The sequence below is a fragment of the Quercus lobata genome, chromosome 4 (assembly GCF_001633185.2).
Source record: "Quercus lobata isolate SW786 chromosome 4, ValleyOak3.0 Primary Assembly, whole genome shotgun sequence".
In the NCBI taxonomy this organism is placed as follows: domain Eukaryota; kingdom Viridiplantae; phylum Streptophyta; class Magnoliopsida; order Fagales; family Fagaceae; genus Quercus; species Quercus lobata.
The window spans coordinates 96206056-96217303 of NC_044907.1; the positions used below are offsets into that span (position 1 = coordinate 96206056).

At 33.7% G+C, this 11248-nt stretch overlaps 2 protein-coding genes across 2 annotated transcripts in view; both read right to left on the minus strand.

Moving 5' to 3' along the window:
- LOC115986247 (E3 ubiquitin-protein ligase RGLG4-like) overlaps window positions 1-2510 on the minus strand; it is a 12630-nt gene extending 10120 nt beyond the window's left edge. Inside the window, exon 1 of the mRNA XM_031109094.1 lies at window positions 2085-2510. Coding sequence (XP_030964954.1) covers window positions 2085-2510 — 426 coding nt within the window. The remainder of the gene's footprint in view (window positions 1-2084) is intronic.
- Window positions 2511-3418: 908 nt separating this feature from the next.
- Window positions 3419-6809, minus strand: LOC115983605 (aspartic proteinase NANA, chloroplast-like). Its single transcript, XM_031106322.1, has 2 exons — window positions 5707-6809; window positions 3419-4353 (listed from the first exon to the last, which is right to left on the minus strand). Exons 1-2 carry the CDS (start codon window positions 6354-6356, stop codon window positions 3534-3536), a joined length of 1470 nt encoding a protein of 489 aa, XP_030962182.1. The 5' UTR covers window positions 6357-6809; the 3' UTR covers window positions 3419-3533.
- Window positions 6810-11248: the final 4439 nt, after the last annotated feature.

The window sequence follows — 11248 nt, forward strand, 5'->3', positions numbered from 1 at the left end:
ATTATAAATCTAAAGCTCCGTCTAATGTTGAATTACATAAAATTTTAAACAACATGAAAGCATATGTGCGGTTAAATATAAGAAATAAAATCTTAACCGTGCAATAGACTCCTAATTTTTCAATAGCCAACAATAAGTGTTGGGTATAAAATGAAATTGCTTATTTGGCTAGCATGTAAATTGTAAAGCTTTTCTATCAAAAATTATTTTGTAAAATTTTCCTTTTGAGTACACAACTCATACATCTCGACTAACAAGGAAAACCTTTATCCATCTATTCCTTTTTTTTTTTTTTTTTCCCTTTAAACTTTTAGGTGAATTATTTGAGTAGATTAGACGTCGCTAAATGATAGGATCTTATAATTGATGAAGATGATTGATGAAGAGAGTGTCTTTTAGATTGCACGCACAAGGAACCAGGTTTTGTTGTTTTATTATTGAATATTGATTGCTTTCACACTAACCCAGTGTGTGTGTTAGCCTTGGAGTGCACTAGATTACTTCCAACTACATTCATGTACCCCGCAATGAACACTGCAACCCCACGGAAATTTCATGAACTCGGATTCTCTAAATCTAAAAAAGTAGTTCGGATAGCGATTTTTTTTTTTTTTTTTTCACTCACTCGTGTTTAATTATCTTAGTCTCATGACTCTCATCTCCTTCTCAAGTACTTATACTCTCAAAAAAAAAATGACAAGATTGAAGTATCAAATGGTTGAGCGGATGGTTAGAAGCCTCGTAACTCGTTTGGATCTCTCCAATAAAAAAGGGTTCAAATCAAGGGGGACCCAAGGCCTAGGCTACTTAAGCCTTGGCCTAAGGCCTCAGTAAAAAAAATTTCCCAAATTGTGGATGTATGATAGATTTTTTTTAATGAAAATAAAATTAAAAATTAAAAATGAACTAGCTAATAGAAATTTGACGCAATCAGAAGAAGTTGTTTGAATAAAAAATTCCTAACAGTTTGATGCTTCAATTTGTGGGTATCACACATGATAATTCTTAATATTTACTCAATCACTCTCTCTCTCTCTCTCTCTCCACCAACATTAAAAATTAAAACTCTCTCCACCAACATTAAAAATGAAAATTATATTCCATTTTTCATTCACCATGGATCACCTTGTCCAAAGTAAAGTGGAACACTTTTTAACAAAAATAATAGATTTCATCTCTTTATGTTCAACTATATGTCAAAAACATGATATTTAATTCTAGTGTTAGTTTTGGTTAGTATTAATTTATCAAGTTATGCATTAAATTCGTCTTTGTTTGGATATGCTGAGGATAATGAGTGATTTTATTCTTAAGTAAAGTCAAAATGGTATATTTGATAAATTAGATTTTATTGTTCTACACTTTAAAATTTATCTTATTTTTGTCATAATATAATTTTATATTGTAGATAGTGTTTATTTTATATGTAAATATTTTTTTGACTTTGGATGTCTATTAGAAAATATTAATTTTAATATGAAAACTTAATAAAGAATAATCTAAAAATTAGGGGGAATTACAGATTACCCACTTGTGGTTTGCCTCAAATTTAACTTACCCACCCGTGGTTTCATTTTTGACACTTTACCCATCTGTGCTTCACTCCGTTACTACTCCGTAACCCACCTTCATTTCAGACGTTACTCTAACATATTTTTTATCAAAAACAAAACCCAAAACAGATCAAACACTCCTCTCTCTGGCTATATCAAAAATAAAAACCCAGTCTTGCTTTGGAGTACAACGCAATCAAAAACCTAGAAAAAATATTTAAAAAAAAAAAAAAAAACCCAACAACAACAACAGAATTAATAAACCCGACCTTGAACCAACAACCAATATTCAAACATCTTATGCTTCAAACCCATCACTAGAATCTGCATAAGAACCTAGCAATCAATCCCCATACAACCTGATTTTACATAGACACCAACACTAACACACCCACACCATCAAAGTACAAACCACAGATCTATCAAAATACAACCCCAAAACCCAACTCAAAATACAAACATCAACACACCCACACACATCCAAACCCACAAATCCATCAGTAACCATGCCTCAAATCCCATTTTTCAAACCCCAACAACCAAAAGAAACCCAATCCCTAAATCAAATAAACGGAGCAAAGCAACTGTGATGTCCATCTCCTCTGCGCTCATCATCTGAATCCATAATGACCCAGATTTCAGTTCCTGATAATACCTGAAATCCTTGAGGAGTTTGAGCTTTTCAAGCTCTTCATTGCTTATAAACTGACCTGTTCGAAATGCGTCTTTGAGAAAAGAAGAGCTTGTTGTTGCTATTGTTGAAGGAGTGGAGTGGGAGGAAGAAGAAGAGGATTTGAAAGCGTAGCGGTTGTGTTTGTGAGCAATAGTAAGAAGTGGGTCTTTGGGGAAAAGAGGTAAGGAAGTGAAAGGAAGAGTTTGGTGGGGTCTGAAGTGGGGAAAGTGGTGGTGTTGTGGTTGTTTATCTAAGGAGAAAGAGAGTGAAACTGTTGCAGCCATAGAATGGAGGTGAGAGGTTAGAGCCTGATTGGCCTTTCCAAGTTGATGAGACAAACAACATCCTCGTCTAAACTCTAAACTGCTTTGGCTCATCCAAACTCCAAATTCTCATGTCTAGTTTTAGCCACATAAGCTTCAAACTATTTAACTTTGGGAGAAAGAGGAGTGTTTGATCTATTTTGGGTTTTGTTTTTGATTAAAAAAAAAAGTGTTAGAGTAACGTTTGAAAGAGAGGTGGGTTACGGAGTCGTAACGGAGAAAAGCACAGGTGGGTAAAGTGCCAAAAATGAAACCACAAGTAGGTAAGTTAAATTCGGGCTAAACCACAGGCGGGTAATCTGTAATTCCTCCTAAAAATTAATTGAGTCTCAATAGTATCTCTTGATAAATTTACTAACAATACAAAAATATATATAGAATAAAATCGCATAAATGAAGTAAAGAATCATCGGAAAAGAGTTAAAAGATAAATGAAAGAATATAGCAGATTTTAAAAATGAAAATAATTGTAATAATATTCAAATATGTAATATAATAATTCTTGATGGTATACATATATCGCTCATAAAGCTTTATTGGCCTTACTTGTTATAATTGTTTTTGCATAAAGAATTTTAAAAAAAATTAAAATTAAAATTGATAAAATCCTACTTTAGATCAATTAAACAAGCCATATTATCATTTGAAAGGAGATGTTAGAAAAACTACAATACAAAAACTTAATTAGTAATTTTGTATCTTAAAAAGCGAGAACCTAGCATATAAATATCGTATTGAGACACACAATTACTAATTAAATATTAAAAATACCCTATTTAAAGTTTGTCTTATTCTTCAAATTGTATTGAGTTAATCCTAGTTCAAATCCCCTTTCCTATTTGTTGTAAGGGGAAAAAAAAAGTAATTGATGAGGTGATGCAAGGTTTTGGTAATGTCTTTCATTGCTCAAGCTAAAGAAATTAGAACAAGTATTGCTTTGAATTCAAGTTACACAATCATACACAAGAATGGAGGAAAAGAGAACTAGGTGCAACTAGATGGTGCAAAACCCACTACACTACGCACCAAGTCAAATTCCCATAAATGGTTTTGTTGCATGATATTGCCAATAATAGAAGTACCAGGCCATCTCACTGACAGAAATCCAAGACACTTTGTTTGAGGAGCTACATCAATAATGTAGCTCTTCACTAGTGGCTCAAATCGAGCTCCATCTGCAAAATGAAACACTAATCTTGGCACTAATGACTGATCAAATCCTGTTGAATTGAAGCAATACTCAAATGGTTTTATGTCCGATAACAATCTTTTGTACTTTGATAGTGATATCCTCAATGCATTCATGACAGGCTTGTAAGCTGGCTCTGCTAGAATTGTAAGGCTTGTGCCTGAATCAAGGATTGTTCCACCACCAACTTTTGCATCCCACACTTCAACTGGTATTCTCAACATCACATCCCCAATGGAAATGCCCATTACATTTATAGCATAGAATGAAGGCATCACATTGAGGAGGAGCTTGGTGTATCTCACATTACCCAACAATGAATGCTCATTTCTAGTGCAACCAAAAATGAGATAGTTTGAGATATTCATGGGGCTTAAGTGATCAACTAGGCAATACGAAAACTTGCGACCAAACTTTTCGGCAGCTTTTGTTGCAAAACTGAACTTGCTGTAGCCTAAACCCAATACACCATCAGCTCCCCTGAATGTACCACCTTGAGTAGACTCTGTGCACCCAACTAGCACATTATCTAGCATCATCTTTCTACCATTTGTTAGGCCTACTGTTATGGTGTCATTGGCGAATATGCCCAACGCAGCCGATCCATCAATGTAACTAATAAGGATGCATATATAAGATTAGTATACAAATTAAACATTGTTAAAATAAGGATGTGAAAAAGAAAGAGGTTATAAACTTATAAAATGCAACTTGTTAGACAGGGAAAGTCAGACACGTTCTTGTTCAAGCCTACTAGTCTTGGACTAGTAGTAAGAGTGGCAACAAAGATGTCGATCGGGCTCATTTGAAGCTTACCTACTAGCAATAACTGCCATTTAAATCTTGTGTAAAAATGTAGGTAAGAGAAGTGCTAACTTCACCAGTAGGTCAAATTAGCCCAGTCGACAGTGTATGTGATTGTGCATTAATTATATCATACAAAAAAATATATGTATCCGATTCAAGAGTGCATACTGAATGGGACATATATCTAATGCATGAAATATTTTGGGGGTGGTTAATGCCCTCTTCGGAAATGGATTAGACAAACATATATTTGTGAATAGTGTTCGTTTAGACATAACAAAAGGATCCGTGATCACGATAGTGACAATGATTTCTTACAATGACCATGACTAGAAAAACCCATCACTCTGCCAAACCAGCTAGACCGATATAATGGAACACAACTAAAACTCAACTCACATCAATAAAGACAAGTTCCAACTATTTTAGGCTGGCCTTTACCACTGAATTTCACCTGTGTTCCTTAAAAAGGACATATTTATTCCAACCACTTTTGGTTGGGTTTTTGCTTCATCGCTGGAATCCCAATCACCCCCATACTCTGTCCACTGAATTTGTTTTCCTTATAAATAAATAAATTAAAAAAAAAATTCCAATTTGAAAACAAAACAAGTCAACATTTGCTGCAAATTGTTAATAATTACATATGGGTGATTACCCTTTAGTATAAGCTGATTAAATGAACCATGTAAACAAAAAATTAAATGTTACAAATATAAAAGTTTATCCAATTTAGAGTCATTCAAAATTTTATCTCTGTCTCACTTTTTTGTCCTATTTGAAAAGTTAAATTTTGTAAGGTAACATCATTTATTGTCTTATCTACATTTTAAAAATGTATAAGTTTTCAAAACTACCATTAAAAAAAATTATCAAAAAATTGAATTAATAAATTAATAGGATATAATAGAAACATTAGTAAATTAATAATTTTTATTTTTAAAAACAGGATAATATTTTGAAAAATCTCAAAATGAAATAGTGGAAAAAAAAAAAAAAAAAAAGTACGGTGGGAGTAAATAATATGACACTTTGTACACAGTTTCTGGTTCAGGAAATAAATCTAAACCTTGTAATGAATGCTAATGACTGAGTCAACAATAGGCAATTAAGAAGAAAAAGAAAAAGAATTCAGTTATAGGAAAGAGTAGGAGAACCAACCTGAAATCATAGGCACAAGGGGTGATTGGTGTGGGGCAGGTAGTGAGTGAAAAGAGATCTGCAAGCTGAACCTTACACATATTAGACAAGCAAGGTATAGTTTCAAAGGAAGAAGAGCGATCTGCATGAAACACCCTGCGATGATTTCTGTGTCTGCGTTTGTGGGTGCTTCTGGTACTACAATACACCCAAGTCAATTCACTCCCAGTATCTGCAATCAACATAAACTTCTGTGCTGGCTTTCCAACTCTGACTTGCACAAAGTACTCCCCAGCTCCATAATCAGCACCTGAATGCATTGGCATTTCAATGGAGGTATTGAATTCCCAGTTTTTTCTCCTCGAGTTTGGGCCATATTGACCACGTTTGTAGGAGATCATGCGGTGACGAGTTGTGTCACGGAGCACAAGTTCCAAAATGCGTTGTTGCTGACTTTTAGGCATGCTGTTGTTGCTTGCTTCATGCACTAGTTTCCCAATGAGTTGAGGACTGTGCCTGTGTATCAACTCCAGCCTCATCTTATTTGAATGCTGATGATCATGTTCCTCGGGAATTGTGTGAGACAAAACCAAACCATGGAAACCAGTACTAAAGGAAACCAAGAAGATGAAGAGGAGGGGTGAGAGTAGCACTGGCCTCCACTTCATCATATTATAAAGTGTGAACTAAAACAAAGTGCTGGCTGACAATAGAGAGAGAGGAACAAGAACACAAGTACTTAGAGAAAAAGAGAGAGAGAGAGAGAGAGAGAGAGATAGGAGTTGATGAAGAAAATAATGCTACGAGTTAAAGGGTGTATTGGGTTTGGATTTGTTTGCAGTTGGGGACAAGTAATTATCAAGTTGTAAGGTAAAGTTTGTGAAAGCGTTGGGGGTTGGAAAAAGAGGTTCTAGGTGTGAGTGAGTGAGGAAGCAAAGCCAAGCAACAAAAAAATATTGAAAGGTATAGAATTAGCAAAAGGGAGGCGCCTTTAATTTCGATTTGGGGCTATATATTGTGTTTGTTGTGCAGTGCACTGTGCACCCCACAGCAGAGCTGACTTCATATTCGTCTACTTTCTGTGTTTTTTTATTTAATGTATAGCTATTCTTCAGGATGCATGTTTTCTGGCCCTATAGCCTATAGATAGTATTTTCTTGGTTTTCTTTTACACCTTTTAAATATTGTCTATGATATTGATTGGGATCTCTCTCTCTCTCTCTCTCTCTCATCCATGATGATTAGAGTTTGAAATTCAACCCTTTTAGTTTTATTTTATCATATATATAATATAGCTACAAAATCAGGTTATAATATATAGTATATGCAAAATTTATTGAGATATTTTGTGCTGGCTCTAGTCTGATGCAGCTCATAATATATTTGACAAAGAATTGCATAGGATGCGGCATATCTTGCTAGCCGACATATTAAAATAAGGAAGGGAGCTATATGTTACTTTCAACATTTAGATTACAAACATCACTCAAAAAAAAAAAAAAAAACATTTAGATTACAAACAGTAACACAAATCTAGACCTTTTTTTCCTATGGTAACTTGCTGATCTAGATATTGTCTTAGAAAACACTCTGCGGAGCTAGCCAATCAAACCACTGTAGTGCTATAGGCTCAAGGTTAGAAAGGAATATTTGGAATATCAAGAACTCCAATTATGTATGGATTGAGTTAAGTGTGCCATGTACAAGACATATGCCGAGTCTTACAATAAATGTCTCTTACAAAATATTAGTGATCATAAAAAAACTGTCAACGGTCATTGGTAACGTTATATCACAAACGGTAATAGGTGTTGAGGAGGGGGGGGGGGGGGGGGGGGGGGGGTGGGGAATTTCCCTGACCCCACCAAAAATCTCCATCCCATATTTTATAATTTTTGTTGTATTTATGTATTTATTTTTTATGTGTGTGTAGATATATTTTCTTTTATTTGGAAAACTTCATTAAATAAAGAGAAATAAAATTTTCTAAAAATTCAAAATACTACATTTCAAAAGTGTCAAGGGCTCAAATTGTTTATTTAATAAGTTATTATTTTTCATAAATGAATAAATAATAAAATCTAGAAGTAATTGGATAATAAACTTCATTATTTGATACTGTTTTCAAGTTATTAAACACTAGTGTTTTAGATACAAAAATAGTTATTATATGTTTAAAATTGATTGATATAGTTTATTTATTTTACCGATTTAACGATAAACAGTTTTTTTAGGTTTATTTAGTATATTAAAGATCATTACATGAGAGAATTACAATTTACGGGTGAAAACTTGACTATAAAAAATTGCAGCATGACTTGTTCATATTTTAAAAACCTGACGAGTATGCTATTTTTTTGTATATTGAACATTTTGTAAGCAAATTGGACTTTACCATGAAAGTGCACCACTTTTATATATATAAAATAATATAACAGCTGTCCATGTGGTGAAGTGAAACATCTCTCGTTCAGAGTTTCAGAGAAAGACTAATAAAGCGCGTCTATGATTGCAAGCTTTATCCAAATACAATCATGTCAGGACCCCAATTCCAATTGAGCACATTTGGTACCTAACTCTAGATGGTAATTTCATGCTTCCAATAATGAGTTTGGGATGAGCTTATTTTGTTTCAATTTATTGAGGGTCCGTTTGGTAACTTTGTTTTAGTAATATAGTTTTTATTTTTTAGAAATATATGTGGGTGAAAAAATATGTGAAAATACGTGTAATATTATTTAAAAACTGAAAATTGTTGCTCAAAATCTCATACCAGACGGCCCCTTAGTTTTTGACTTCTTTTTTATATTATTTATGGGTTTTATTGTACTATTCAGCTAATTTTTAACTTTTTTTTTTCTACACTTTCAGCAAAAAATTTTCAGTTTTAACTAAATAAGTTGTTCCCAACGAACTCCAAATTTTAACAATTCTATTAGATATTTTTACACTTTCAACACGTTCTATCAATCTACTTTAGTATTATTTCAAATCATTGTGTCTTACATTTGTAATTCGTAGGTCCAAGAATGCATAAACCATTTATCAAAAAGTTTCTTGCACTTGATAGAGTTTTTTCTTGGAACCTAAGTGTGCATGGACTTCATTGAAAGAGTCAGAGATTTACCACTTGGAAAATTATTACATTCTAATGGCTTAAAGATTAACCCTGGTTAATTAATTCAATTACCCAAGATAATTAATTATTCAAATTATATGCAATGGATGCACGAACAAATCACCAATCTAAATTAGAGTGCAGTGAAAATTAAATTGACACAGTGATTTGTTGACTAATAGAGAAAACCTTTATAGAGCAAAAAACTTCACCGAGTGAATTTCAGGTCACTACTCCCGATAATCCACTAATTAAGACAAATCAATTATAAGTATAAGGAATCTTACCACTACTAGGCCTATCCCAAAATATCAATCTACAGTTAAACCCTTATGCTGATCTCCAATTAGACTTGGTTTTGTAGGGACTTCTTCTTTGCACAAATCTCCAATTTGTGTCTAACTGCACAACAACTTTATTGTTGTTGTTGAATGCAAAGTTTTTCAATCCACGCTTGTAAATTTGAAAGCAACTTGGTAACAAAAACCTATGGCGCACAAAATCGTAGTAGCTTCACAAAAAACGTGTATCTCAATATGAGATTCTCTATGAGTGTCTTTATGTGTAATGACGGTTATAAACATATTGTTTTTACATCCTCTAGAACCCTAGATTGCGAAACTCTATAAAATTCTTGTCATTATGGGCCAAAAATAGATTTGCATGTTAAGAATCTACATACCTCAATAGATCGAGAGGTATCGAGGGAGGTATCAGGATTCATTAAAGCTTGATAGATTGGAGGTGTCGAGCTAGGTACCAAGACAACCTGTTGTAGTCACCTCATTTTGTACCTTTTACGACCCGAGCCCCCGTTCTCCAATGACAACATCACTCGGAGGCCCAAGGTTGATTTAGGGTCCTATTAAGGACTTGGACATGATTGTTGTATAGTTTAGCTAATTGAATAGCATTGTGTGTGTGACTGATTATGCTAAGTGAGCTGTGAGTGAGTTAGTTGTGACAATTTTGTTAGTTAGAGTAGCTGGGTTGTTATTAGTTAGTTAGTTGTTAGTTTTGGTGCGAAGACTTTAGCCTTGTATATAGATGTAGAATGTTATGAGAAAGGGCAAGAATGGAATTACATCAACTTCCTTAGTCTAATTCAACCTTTCTTCCTCTCTCTTTCTGCTTGGAGGTAGTTACCCTCGAAGTAACTAGCAATTCCCAATTTTGTTTTCCTTTTCCTTTCTCTATTTTCTTCTTCTTTCCTTTCTATTTTTCTGATTAGCCAAAACACTTAATAGGCCCAATCTTGTAAAACTTTGACTTGAATGATGATTTGGTAAAAAAAAAAAAAAATGTGCACAGAAAACCCTAAACATGCATACGCATACACTTGTAAGCACACGTATGCTTAAAGCATGCATACGCATACACGAAGCATGTGCATGCATGTCCCGAGTATGCGCATGCATCTAGGGTTCTAGAATATCTGTAAGAAAAGTTTTTGGACATAAATTTGTAGAGTGAATCCTACATCGTTTAGAAGCCACCCTACACTTCTCTATGATCACTATAAAAAGCCCTCAAAGGCTCTTTTACAAAATATGGAAAATATGCACCGAATTCACTAGAAAATAGTGAATCAAAGAGGGAATATTTACACTAAAACATCCTCAAGTTAAAGTTTACTTGGTTGGGACCTATTTTGGTCTTGGCCTTTGAGTTTTAAGCTTACTAACGTTCTTGGTTTTGTTCTTGATTAGATTGACTAAAGGGAACGGTCAAATTAAAGCTCTAAAGAGTTCTAAGGTTGAGGTAAAGGTCTAACTTTGTCTCTTTCATTTTTATTTGTTTGTTTGTTTGTTCTTATGTTTTGATGCTTTGATATACCTATTATTAGTCTAGGTTTATTTCACGTTCATATAAGAAGCATGAGAGGTTGCTAGATTTCCTATTTTAATTCATCTGTTTTGTGTTTCTGGATGTGTATGTGTGCACATGTGTACGCATACACATGGGATGCGCACACATACACATTGGATGCGCATGCACTCGTTATGTATGCACACACATACTTATGCCTAGAAATCTAGATTCAAGTTTCTGCCTGGTCCACCCTAGGCCGAGGCATACTTCCCATGAAGAAACCACTCGTCCCAGGCACTTGAATCCACACCTATTTCAACTTTTCTTATATTGTTTCTTGAGTAATTTGCATGTCTTCAATAAAAAATAATAATAATAAAAAAACCACTTGAAATGATCATTTTAAACTCACTTAGATCTACCAAAATACAAGTAAAATATGTTTTGTCATAAGATATGCCAATTACATAAAAATATGACTTTAACACATTCCACAGTTTCGGGTAATATTTACATTATAAACTAAATTAATGTGTATGATATTGTACACTATTCATGCAAATATATACAATTTACATGAACAGTAAATTTAAACCAATAATTGTCCTTAACATTTTATCCAGTACTCATGTA

Excerpts from the sequence above, each read along its gene's own strand:
- LOC115983605 (XM_031106322.1), bottom strand. The coding sequence starts at position 6,356 with ATGATGAAGTGGAGGCCAGTGCTACTCTCACCCCTCCTCTTCATCTTC. Across the intron at positions 4,354-5,706 it reads CCTTGTGCCTATGATTTCAG|TTACATTGATGGATCGGCTG; the intron begins GTTGGTTCTCCT and ends CATCCTTATTAG.